The sequence below is a fragment of the Macaca thibetana genome, chromosome X (assembly GCF_024542745.1).
Source record: "Macaca thibetana thibetana isolate TM-01 chromosome X, ASM2454274v1, whole genome shotgun sequence".
NCBI lineage: Eukaryota > Metazoa > Chordata > Mammalia > Primates > Cercopithecidae > Macaca > Macaca thibetana.
Window position 1 is genome coordinate 73,466,652 of NC_065598.1, and position 13,458 is coordinate 73,480,109.

A 13,458-nucleotide genomic window follows, 5' to 3' on the forward strand; every position below is an offset into this window, starting at 1 on the left:
AAAGGTTACAGCTAGTGGAAGTTGTAATTAGAGCCAATTACAACTTAACTTACCTGCTTTGTCATTAAAATGTCTGTCAGACCTCTCATTTTTCTACACAGAGGGAAAGAAAAGGTATAGCTTAGTAGGGGAGAGGGTTAGCCAAAGGGAAGGAATTTCTAGTACTGTTTACAAATGTACCCTGTAACCTTAGACAAACACATTGCCTTTTGGCTTTAGACTGTGCTTTGCTCAAAGTTTAACTCAGGGAGCTGAACAGGACTTAGGAAATCACTTGGTCTAGTCCCCTGCCCTCTAGCAGGCAAGGTATTATTATTGTCCCAATTTCTCAAATTAGATATGAAAGACCTGGAGAATTTAACTAACTAAAATATGTCTTCTGCCTCCTTAAGTGTAACAGATTTGATTTTGGTTTCACTTATAGCTTGTCATAAGAAAAATGGAATTATTCTCACTTCTCTCACAGATACGTTGTGTATAGGTTAACACATGATAACTACAAAGCACGTTGAAACTACTAAGGAAAGCTTATAAACATAACATTACCCACAAACATACTAGCACTTTGAATGAATGGGTCTCAGAAATGTAACAGAAATATTTGGATTTCACTTTTTAAAGAATTGGCTTGAGGGAAGAAGTAGAATTACACTCAATGGACCAACCTCACTTTCTGCAAATGTAAAGGAGTAAAAAAAATTGAGAAGGAATGGGAACGCCACTAACGAACATACCATTATGTTTGAGAGTAATTAGAATAAGTGCATTTTGTGTGTAAAAATCAAAATTCCGAAACAAAGCCTCCTTAGGGAGAAAGTAAAATAACAGGTTTTTATTATAAGTATCATTGTAAAAGTTCACTATCCTATACAGCCTCTAATGACTTTGTTTTCCTTCTGTCCTTCATGCTTGGACCAATTATCTTCCTGTCTCCCATCTTTCTTCACCTTGTATTCTAAACCAAATTACCCTCACCCAAATAGCCATCTTTACTTGCGAAACATTATCATCTGCCTCACAAATCCTTGTTATCCTCTATACTGAGTTAGTCATTCAGGATTTCAAGGCTCTTTATCAATCCACTCCAATTTAGTCTCTTTCCCGATCCTTCTCTTCTCTTTCAGTACTATACTTTCTCCACATATAACTAAAACAAATTCCATCCTTGCATCTGATAAGCCATCTTTCTTCACCTTTCTTGAAAAACAACACATACACGACACGAGGAGCATAGGGATGGACCTGGGTATACTTAATAGGAAAGTCTCTTAGTGGTCATCTGATTTGCAAAGCTGAAGATTACAGCCAAGCTCCCCTATCCCTTACATGTTTCTATCAGAGAAGGGTGGAATGTTCAGGAACTTAATGTAGGGGAGTGTTGCTGGGTAGAGACTGCTTGTGATATGTTATATTAAAGAGGGCCTACTTGCAGTATTTTAGGATTTGCCTCACTCCTTCATTCTTTCAATTATAGTTGTATCCTTATTATCTTTACTAATGGCCTCAATTTATATGCTGTCTTTCTTGGCGAAGGTCTGTGCAGCAGTCACTATCAAAAAGACAGATCCCTAGAAAGCAAGGAGGAAGGATGATTCCCTTAGTTCACTGGCACAATGGTTATCAGGAAGGTTGCTCCCAAGAGAGGGTGGTAGTATCTATCATAATGGAATTTTATGGCAGCTCTTAGGGGTGAGCCACTATCCTGTTATTACATCCAACGCTAGTGATGTGAACAGTTTAGTTACCTGGCACATATTGAGCTTTGACACAGTATAGATTTCGGATTTAAAACTTTATTCACCCCATATAATAGTATATATAAAATGTTGCGAAGATGAAAGCATTTCTGAAACTTGGTCACTCCGTGGGGACTGGCTCAGATTATAGACTTGAAAAAAATTAACGGTAGAAAAATGTTTAATCTCTAAGGATAGATTTGATTTGGAGATAGCCAAGTCACTTGAGACTGAGTCTGGTGAAATAAAATAGTAATACCCTGAACATAATTTTTAGTATAATAGACATGTAAAAGGATTGACCTGTTTTACTGTTGAATAAGTCTCTATAGCCTCACAACGTTACCCTCAAAAGAAACAAGGGCTACCGGGAGAGATATGTAACTGCTCTTAAATTTTGTTTGGGGCACATAAATATGGATCTGATTTTATGATAATGGAGGGAAAATGAACATAGCTAAGGGAAGGCTATAAAATATTCAGCTTCTTTGGAGGCCAGATAATAAGGTTTCCATCTACCTGCTATAGCTTCTGAATGGTAAGCAGCTTTTCTATCAAGTGTGGGTTGGTAGCCCTGCTTGACTTAAAATGAGTGTTACAGTTGTTGGGAAACAGGAAATGGGGCTGGATTACACAAAGACATCCAAAACTAACACAAACACACATGGGCTTCCTGGTATGTAAATTCTCTTTGAGATTAGAGATCTCCCTTTACAGAATTTAGTATAACAGATTCAATAACCAAACTTTGTGACCTCTCAATATTAAATAACTAAATGTGCAAAAGAACCACCATTATATAGGATAACAAAAGCTATACATTTTCTATGAAACATGTGCACATATTTTCAAAGCTGTGAAAATACAATAAAGAGCACAACACATTTTGGTCACTTTATTAAATGACATTAAATAGTTTAAGTTTCAACTACTAAACAGCACTTTGAATGGTGAAAACACAGATAGTATATTGTCATACTTGAATGCTTTTCTTTAAAAACACAATTCCAGTCCTTATATATATTACAAAACAGCCTTAAAGGAAGAAGTGACATCTTTTCTACAGTACTTAAGATACTCAATACAGAACTGAAAAGCAGTCTAACAGAAACAAAGGCAAGTCTTCACAGCTGTATGATTTCAGCAGCCAAAGCTGGATGATGGACTGAAACATTACTATACAACTGGGACAAAACATATACAATATCACAATACTAAGCAAAAACGCTTTACACCCAAAGAAATAAAACAGGTTACAAAATGTGGAGAATTTAGCAGGCAAAACTGTATTACAAGCAACATTTTAAATCATCATTTTTAATCCATTGCAACTATTTAAAACATCTAAAACAAATATAAAAATGAGCCTTTTAGTATTTTATTGACGTGATTTTTTTGTCTTTAAATATTTGTTAAAGCTTGATGTTATACTCAAAGTACATATTATGTAGCTAAAATGTCAAGTGAGAAGAGTGTATACAAAGTGGTCCAAGTTTTATTTCAAACTCTGATTTCCAATTAATCCTTCTAAGTATTATTCTTTAAGTTATAGTTTCATCCATGGTGAAAAAGGTTTAGAAGGTTGCCTAAAATTTTCACATCTATGTCTTTGAGTAAATAATTAGACCGTGTTGAAAATTCCCAGGTCTAGTAAATCAGGTTTAAAATATTCTGAACTTGTAGAAATGCCAACTGATAACAGTTGGCCAGAGTGTACTGCCTTCAAATATTTCTCATAAATCTTGTCTTTTTCATTATTTCTAAAGTAAATACACACCTGCCCCACCCAATTAAATAAATCTGATTACATGGCTAGCATAATATCTAAATATACAGAATTTATTAGTGATATTTCATCATGGGAAGGTGGGGGGGAGGGGCGTGGATCCACCAAACCTCACAAATTCTGTATCACAATCCTAGTGCTCTTGGATGTTTTACCACTAGTTCTTCCAAGATAAAAATGGCAATCTCTTAATCATCCAAACAACTCAAAGCAGTTTTAGCTAATGTTAAACTCATTCTAATCCAGTGATACCTAAAGCAAAGCCTACACCCAGTTTTCTTTTTTTTTTTTCTGGAATTCTTAAGCTGTTTCACTACCTGTTATATCATCATCTCAAAATGGTTTTGCCATGTTGAGTTGACTCCCATAGTCAAAAACAATGTTTTCTTTAAGAATTCAAGTAATCAAAATTGTACATGAATAAAATTATAGGTCATTTTTACAGAACTGGATTAAGAAAAAATAAAATGTAATACATTTTCTAGTAAAACTTCTAGTAAAGGGGTATTGGATGAATTAATTTTGATTTAATAATTGCCTCATGATCTAAAGAAAAAACAACTCTGACACAATTTTTAAAAATGTAAGGAAACTGGGGTAAAAGAACATGATGAGAGAAAAGAAGCGCATAGAAGCCAGTGATTCTTATCTTTCAGAGGAATTATTTCGCAATACTGATAGTACTGGGAATTGTTAAAGCACATTCCTCATGTGAACTTAAAGTCAGCAATGGTTCTGCCATTTTGATGTTGTTTATAAAACAGGGTGTGAACCTAACAACCACAACTTCAGTGTTAACCTCCTAAAATGCTAGAACTTGATTTTCTAAGTCCACATCCCACTGCCAGCAACAGGATGAAGCACTAGCACTGGCACCATGCAGTTAAGAGATGTGCTTTATATTCGTGCCAGGAGAGAGAAAATTCATGTGTGGAAGATAATCCACAACCCTGAAATTTTACCAGTAATTATTTCAGCACATATAACTGAAAATAAAAAATGGCAGAAGGACTAAAGAAGAAAAAGGAATTCTCTTCTTAGGCTATACTTAAGGCTGTTTATACAATGCTAAGATAACTGTAAGACTCCTCCAACTTTTAGAGCAGTAGTATTTAAGAATATTGCACACAATTCTGTGTCAAAGATAACCCTCAGTTTCTAACTTTCAGTCACAGAGACAATAAAAAGCAGGAGCCCAGTTTCAGACTTCAGTCAAAAGAACATTAAAACCATTTCAATCACTTTAATCAAGAAATGGATTAAGTACAAAAGTATTTCATAACTTGAGGAATCAACTCTAAGAACTCAGCTGTGTGTTTTTCTATGTAAAGAATGAATATATAAATCTTTATTCTTTCCTAAATTTATTAACTTTATGACAATTTTATGGTTGCTAAAAGCAGGCATAAAAATTTAGAGAGGAAATCTGTGGAGCGGTTACTATTATGGAAGAAGGATTTGTTTTCACTGAAAACAATTTGAAATATCTTCTGTACTCAATGTGTGTAAGAAGATTCTAGGCAACATCACTGACAAATGTCAGGAAGAAATGGTATGCCCTATTTTTTAAAAAAAAGTAAAACTAATATGGAAGATTGGCATTTAAGGGGACCAAACTATTTATACAGTTGAGTTCTGTTAAGTCATTGATTCCTAAAAAAATAAAAGATCTTTCTATGATTTTAACAATCCATTAAGCTTTTAGTGCAAAATCACATTGATTTCCCTTGGGAAGGTCCTGGATTTTTGCTTCTCATTGGGGGTGGTGCACGCTGTAATGGTGGTGGCTGCATACCACCAGCCACTGGCTGATACATTCCTCTCATATCAATCTGCTGGTAGTTAGAAGGATTCATGATCAAATTTGGAGGCTTTGGCATCATGAGGTGACCCAGTGTTGCTTGTTGATAAGTCATTTGTTGCTGTTGCTGCTGATTGTACTGCTGCTGGAGCCTTCTGTTCATAAGTATTCGCTGAACACAGCTGATTAACTATAGAGAAAAAATGGGAGTCGTTACAAGTGCATGACCTGTCTCAAAAGAGGTATCAAGTTTTGACTTAAAATCAATTTGTTAAGGGGGTACCATACCAAAAGGAAAATACATTATTATTATCACCATTACTAATTTGATGGCATTCACAGGACCATTACTGTAGAAACCAGTTAGTAAGACCATTTAGGGCTAAATTCTCTTAATGTCTTGACTATTATATTGCAAGCAGCATTTAGGTTAGTTGCCGTAGTAATGTGTTCTGTACTGTGAGTAGTCTCAAGTATTAGTTACAACACTTTTTGTTAAGACTCCTTTCTTTGTCATTCTTTTGAGTATTTCACATGATGACAGACAAACATTTTAGTGACAAACACCAAAGGGAAAGGCACTTGCAGTAGGAATAATTCTGACCTGGAATGTCTCAAGTTTCCTAATATAATGTAAAACCACATAACCCTGCAGTACCTTCTAAGTAAAACATATGCTACAGAAATAGATTCCCTGGTGTCAACAGTTGAAATTTCCAGGTATAAGGCAGAAGGCTGGCAAACAACTGTGTTGGGAAACATTATCAAGGATCCTGGAATACGGTACCCTTTTAAAGAATTATATAGCTTAGTTAGCTCTACTTTTTATTCTCAAATTAAACACACTGATAAGTATACTACTGTTTCGAGGTTGTTTAACAATGCCAAATGTGACTGGAGGCAGAGCAAGATGGCCGAATAGAAGCCTCCACTAATCGTCCTCTCTGAAGGAACTCCCAATTCAAAAACTATCTGCAATAAAATCACCTTCATGAGAACCAAAAATCAGGTAAGCAATCACTGTACCAGATTTTAACTTCATATCACTGAAAGAGGCACTAAAGAGGTTAGGAAAGACAGTCTTTAACTGCCAATGCCAACCCTCACTCATCCCCTGGCAGCAGGCGCGTGGCAGGGAGAGAGAATCTGTGTGCTTGCAGGACAGAGTACAGTGATTGTGGGACTGCATTGGAACTCAGTGCTGCCCTGTCACAGTGAAAAGAAACATCAGGCAGAACTCAGCCGGCACCCACAGAGGGAGCATTTACACCAGCCACAGCCAGAGGGAAATCACCTATCCCAGCAGGCAGAACCTGAGTTCCGACAAGCTTTGCCACTGTGGACTAAAGAGTTCTGGGGGCCTAAATAAACCTGAAAGGCAATCTAGGCCACCAAGACTCCAAGTCCTGTGCTGGGCTGAAAAGCCAGTGGACTTGGGGGGCACATGACCTAGTGAGACAACAGCCAGGGTGGCCAGAAGATTCCTTCTGCCACACCTTCGCAAACCCCGGGCAGCACAGCTCACAGCTCCAGGACAGACTCTTTCCTTTTGCTTGAGGAGAGGAGAGGGAAGAGTAAAGAAGACTTTGTCTTGCAGCTTGAATATCACCTCAGCCACAGTAGGATAGGGCACCAGGCAGAGTCCTGAGGCCCCTGTTTCAGGCCCCTAGCTCCTGGATGACATTTCCAGACATACCCTGGGCCAGAGGAAACTCGTTCTCTTGAAGGAAATGACTCAATCCTGGCAGGATTCAACATCTGTTGTCTAAAGAGCCCTTTTGGGCCCTGAATAATCAGCAGTGGTACCCAGACAGTACTTGCAGTGGGTCTTCAGTGAGACTCAGAGACATGCTATCTTCAGGTGTGACATAGCACATTCCCAGCTGTGGACACTATGGGAAGAGACTTCTGCTTGAGAAAAGAAGAGGAAATAGTAAAGAGGACTTTGACATACAGCTTAGGTACCAGCTCAGCCACAGTGGGCTAGGGTACCAAGCAGACCCTCGGGGACCCTAATTCCAGGCCTTGGCTTTTGGATGGCATTTCTGGACCTTCCCTGGGCCGGAGGGGAGCCCACTGCCCAGAAGAGAGAGACATAGTCCTGGTAGCATTTACCACAAGCTGACTGAAGAGCCCTTGGACCCTGAGTGAACATCAGCAATAGCCAGGTAATACCTGCTGTGGGCCTGGGATACTAGTGATCACAGGGACAGACTCCTTTGCTTGTGGAAAGGGGAGGGAAGGGTAGAAAGGATTTTGTCTTATGGCTTGGGTGCCAGCTCAGCTGAAGTAGAATAGAGCTCCAGGCAGATTCCTAAACATTCTGACTCCAGGCCCTGGATCTTGGATAGCATCTTGGGACAGGCCTAGGGCTGGGGGAAATTTGCAGCCCAGAAGGGAAGAACACAAGAGCTTTGCCACCTGCTGAATGTGGAGCCTTAGAGCCTTGAGCAAACAAAGGCGGAGGCCAGGCAGTAGTTACTGTGGATCTTGGGTGAGACCCACTGCTATGCAGGTTTCAGGTCTAACCCAGTGTGGTCCCCGTGAAGGGAACCAGAGGAGTGGTTGTGTCACCTCTCCACCAGCTTTCCAGACAGCTTAGCACAGACAGAGAGAGATTCTGTTTGGGAGAAAGTAAGGGAAGAGAACAAGAATCTCTGCCTGGTAATCCAGACAGTTCTTCCAGATCTTATCGAAGACCACCAAGGCGGTAGCTCTATGAGTCTACAAGACTACAACAGTCATAGCATTACCCAGTTTGGGATGCCTTCCAATGCAGATACAGATGGAGTGACCAAGAACTTAGATCACAATATCTATCTCCCTTTGAATACCTAGAAAGCCTTCCCAGGAAGGATGGGTACAAACAAGGCTAGATTACAAAGATTATAATAAATACCTAACTCTTCAATGCCCAGACACGAATCAATGTCCACAACCATCAAGACCATCCAGGAAACACGACATCACCAAACGAACTAAATAAGTCCTAAGGGACCAATCCTGGAGAGACAGATACATGTGAATATATGTGACAGAGAATTCAAAATAGGTGTCTTGAGGAAATTCATGAAACTCAAGATAATATGGAGAAGAAACTGATAATCCCATCAGATAAATTTCATAAAGATATTGAAATAATTTAAAAGAATCAAGTAGAAATCCTGGAGTCAAAAAATGCAATTGACATACTAAAGAATGTATTAAGAGTCTCTTAATAGCAGAACTGATCAAGGAGAAGAAAGAATTAGTGAGCTTGAAGACAGGTTATTTGAAAATGTACCATCAGAAGAGACTAAAGAAAAATGAACAAAAAACAATGAAGCACATCTACAAGATCTAGAAAATAGCCTCAAATGGGTAAATCTAAGAGTTATTGGCCTTAAAGAGGAGGCAGAGAGACAGATAGGGTATAAAGTTTATTCAAAAGGATAACAACAGAGAATTTCCCAAACCTAGAGAAAACTATCAATATTCAAGAAAAAGAAGGTTATGCAACACCAAGCACATTTAACCCAATGAAGACTACCTCCCACCATTTAATAATCAAACTCTCAACGGTCAAGGATAAAGAAAGGATCCTAAATGCAGCAAGAGAAAGGAAACAACATACAAAGGAGCTCCAATACATCTGGCAGTAGACTTTTCAGTAGAAAACTTACAGTCCAGGAGAGAGTGACATGAGATATTTAAAGGGGTAAAGGAACAAACAAACAAACAAACAACTTTTAACCTAGAAGAATATATCTGGTGAAAATATCCTTCAAAAGCGAAGGAGAAATAAAGACCTTCCCACACAAACAGAAACTGAGGAATTTCAATACCAAACCTGTCCTACAAGAAATACTAAAGGGAGTTTCTCAGTCTGAAAAAAAGGATGTTAATGAACAATGAAAAATTACATGAAGGTATAAAACTCACTGGCAAAAGAACATTAGTTTTCTCTTTGTTTGTACTTTATTTGCTTGTTTATGCAATCAGTGTTATCATCAGCTTAAAATGATGTATTATATTATTTGCAAGCCTCATGGGAACTTCAAGTAAACAAACATACAACAGATAAACAAAAAACTATCAGCAAGAAATCATACCAGGCGCGGTGGCTCAGGCCTGTGATCCCAGCACTTTGGGAGGCCAAGGTGGGCGGATCACCTGAGGTCACGAGTTCAAGACCAGCCTGGTCAACATGGTGAAACCCTGTCTCTAGTAAAGATGCAAAAATTAGCTGCGCGTGGTGGCGGGTGCTTATAATTCCAGCTACTTAGGAGGCTAAGGCAGGAGAATTGCTCAAACCCCGGAAGGCAGAGATTGCAGTAAGCTGAGATCACGCCACTGCACTCCAGCCTGGGTGACACAGTGAAACTCCATCTCAAAATAATAATAATAAAAAGAAACTAAAACATACAACCACAGAAAATTGCCTTAACTAAAAGGAAGACAGGAAGGAAGAAAAGAAGGAAGAGAGGGATCACAAAACAACCAGAAAACAAATAACAAAATGGCAGGAGTTATCCTAACTTATCAAGAATAATGGGGTTGGAGGCTGGGCGCAGTGGCTCACGCCTGTAATCCCAGCACTTTGGGACGCCGAGCGGGAGGATCACAGGTCAGGAGATTGAGACCATCCTGGTTAACATGGTGAAAGCCCGTCTCTACTAAAAATACAAAAAATTAGCCCGGCGTAGTGGTGGGTGCCTGTAGTCCCAGCTACTCGGGAGGCTGAGGGAGGAGAATGGTGTGAACCTGGGAGGCGGAGCTTGCAGTGAGCCCAGATTGCACCACTGTACTCCAGCCTGGGTGACAGAGTGAGACTCTGTTTCCAAAAAAAAAAAAAAAAAAGAATAATGGGGTTGGGCAAGATGGATGACTAGATGCATCAAGGTGGAAAAGCTGCCACCGAAAGACAACGATGACTGGCACACTCCTAACAGATCTTCAGAGACAAGGCAATGAGAGTGGATGGAGGGAAGACACAGAAGCTTGGTTGAAGGAGGAGGAAGCTGGGAATCCTGAATGGGGCTACTGCACACCAGGACTGGTTCCTGGCCCACAAGAACTCCAGGGGAATGAGTGAGTTGAACTGGCAAGAAGCAACTGGCTCTTGCCTCGGGCCTCTGGAATTCCGGCAAGAGACCCACAGCCAACATTATAATGTATGGGCAAAAGCTGCAAATATTCCTCTTGAAAACTGGCACAAGACAAGGATGCCCTCTATCACCACTCCTATTCAACATAGTATTAGAAGTCCTGGGCAGAGCAATCAGGTGACAGAAAGAAATAAAGGTCATCCAAATAGGAAGAGAGAAAGTCAAACTATCACAGTATGCAAATGACATCATTCTGTATCTAGAAAACTCTAGTCTTGGCCCAAAAAGCTTCGTAAGCTGATAAACAACTTCAGCAATATCGCAGGGTACAAAATCAATGTACAAAAATCAGTAGCATTCCTACACACCAACAAAAGTCAAGTAAAGAGGCAAATCAGGCATGCAATCCCATTCACAACCGCCACAAAAAGAATAAAATACCTAGGAATACAGCTAACCAGGGAGGTAAAAGGTCTCTACAGTCTTTTGGAGTACAAGACTCCAAAGAAATTAGAGATGACAAAACAAATGGAAAAACATTCCATGCTCACGGATAGGAAGAATCAATATTGTTGAAATGGTCATATTGCCCAAAGCAATTTATACATTCAATGCTATTCCTATCAAACTACTAATGATATTCTTCATAAACTAGACAAAATTATTTTAAAATTCATATGGAACAACAACAACAAAAAAGGCTGAATAGCCAAGGCAATCCTAAGCAAAATGAACAAAGCTGGAGGCATTATGCTATACAACTTCAAACTATACTACAGAGCTACAGTAACCAAAACAGTGTGGTACTGGTACAAAAAACACACACAGACCAATGGAACTGAATAGGGAGCTCAGAAATAAGGCCACACACCTACAACCATCTGATCTTTGACAAAGCTGACAAAAACAAGTAATGGGGAAAGGACTCCCTATTCAATAAACAGTGCTGGGGTAATTGGCTAGCCATAAACTGGACCCCCTCCTTACGCCATATACAAATTATCAACTCAAGATGCATTAAAGACTTAAATGTAAACCCCAAAACTATAAAAACCCTGGAAGACAACCTAAGCAATATAATTCTGGATATAGGAACGGGCAAAGATTTCATGATGAAGATGCCAAAAACAATTGCAACAAAAGCAAAAATGGACAAATGAGATCCAACTAAACTAAAGAGCTTCTGCACAGCAAAGGAAACCATTGACAGAGTAGAGAGACAACCTACAGATTTGCAGAAAAGTTTTGCAAACTATCCATCTAACAACTAATAACCATTATCTATAAGGAACTTAAATAAATATACAGGAAAATAACAACCACATTAAAAAGTGGGCAAAGGACATAAACAGACACTTTGCAAAAGAAAACACGCACATGGCCAACAATCATATGAAAAAAAGCTCAACATCACTGATCATTAGAGAAATGCAAATCAAAACCACAATGAGATACCTTACACCAGTCAGAATGGCCATTATTAAAAAGTCAAAAGATGCTGGTGAGTTGTAGAGAAAAAGGAATGCTTATACACTGTTGGTGGGAGTGTTAATTAGTTCATCCATTGTGGAAAGCAGTGTGGCAGTTCCTCAAAGAGCTAAAAACAGAACTACCATTCAACCCTGCAATCCTATTACTAGGTATAAACTCAAAGGAATATACATTGTTCTATTATAATGACACTGTATATGTTCATTGCAGCACTATCCACAAAAGCAAAAACATGGAATAAAGCTAAATGCCTATCAATGGTAGACTGGATAAAGAAAATGTGGAAATAAAAAATAAAAATAAAGAAAAAGTTCAGGAGGGGTAAAAAAAAAAATCCATGTGTGTAAAGGTGTATTCTAAATGTGCCTTTCTTCCTGATACCTACAGTGACTGAAGCTCTAGATACATGTGCCCTCTGCCTACTCGTACTCATGTCCCCTTATAAGGCATTCATTATGGAATGCCCTATTATCAAGTTCCACAGCAAAAATTGAGATGTTGCATCCTGTGATTTCCAAACCTCAGCTAGCAGAGCCATAGCCTGCTACTACTGCCTCTGCATTTGGTTTATTGAATGCAGCTCATCACAAAGAGTCTGACAAATTCAACATGTTATAGACAACTAGAGCTTTTCGTATTCCAACAGCAGCTGACTCAACTATTAGAAATCTCAGCGATCAAAAATCTACTTTCTAACTCTCGGTTAGAGCCCAGACCTCAGCACACACCTTCAAGACTGCTGTCAATCTATTTATTTAATTTTATTAATATACTTTATAAACCTAACAATAAGTACAAGATCATGTCCTCTGCAGGAACATGGATGGAGCTGGAGGCCATTATCCTTAGCAAACTAATGCAGGAACAGGAAACCAAATACCATGTTTTCACTAATAAGTGGGAGCTAAATGATGAGAACACATGAACACATAGAGGGCAATAACAGACACTGGTGCTGACCAGAGGTTGGAGGCTGAGAGGAGGGAGATGATCAGGAAAAATAACTTATGGGTGCTAGGATTAATACCTGGGTGACAAAATAATCTGCACAACAAACCCATGACACAGATTTACCTATATAACAAACCTGTACATGTATCCATGAACTTAAAATGAAAGTTTAAAAAAAGAATAACAGTGAATATAAATGGACTAAACTCTACAATCAAAAGACATATAGTACCTGAATGGATTTTTAAAAAAGACCCAACCATCTGTTTCCTATAAGAAATACATTGTACCTATAAAGACACATATAAAGTGAAAATAAAGGGATGAAAAAAGATATTTCATGAAAATGGAAACCAAAAAAGAGCAGGACTAGCAATACTTACATCAGACAAAATAGATTTCAAGACAAAAAATATAAACAGAGACAAAGATGGTCATTTGTAAATATATGTGCACCCAACACTGGAGCACCAGATATAAAAAAGCAAATATTATTAGAGCTGAATAGAGAGACAGACCCCAAAATAATAATAGCTGAAGACGTCGACACCTCAACTTTACACATTGGACAGATCATCCAGACAGAAAATCAACAAAAAAACCAAT

General features: G+C 38.6%; 2 protein-coding genes across 39 annotated transcripts in view; one reads left to right on the forward strand and one right to left on the reverse strand.

Annotated features, from left to right (window-relative positions):
- The window catches only part of LOC126946324 (cytochrome c oxidase subunit 7B, mitochondrial), a 1,159,743-nt gene that overhangs the window by 756,547 nt on the left and 389,738 nt on the right, over positions 1 to 13,458 (forward strand). The window contains exon 1 of one of the 30 annotated variants that reach the window (XM_050776482.1): positions 6,760 to 6,763. The exons of the other annotated variants lie outside the window; for them this stretch is intronic. The gene's annotated coding sequence lies outside the window, so the exon portion shown is untranslated. Of the gene's footprint in view, positions 1 to 6,759; positions 6,764 to 13,458 lie in introns of those variants that run through there. 30 annotated transcript variants of the gene reach the window in all.
- The window catches only part of ATRX (ATRX chromatin remodeler), a 283,723-nt gene continuing 272,881 nt past the window's right edge, over positions 2,617 to 13,458 (reverse strand). For all 9 annotated transcript variants that reach the window (XM_050776271.1, XM_050776280.1, XM_050776277.1 and 6 more), the window contains one exon: positions 2,617 to 5,513. In XM_050776271.1, the coding sequence (XP_050632228.1) occupies positions 5,235 to 5,513 (279 nt within the window). In that variant the 3' untranslated portion in view covers positions 2,617 to 5,234. The remainder of the gene's footprint in view (positions 5,514 to 13,458) is intronic.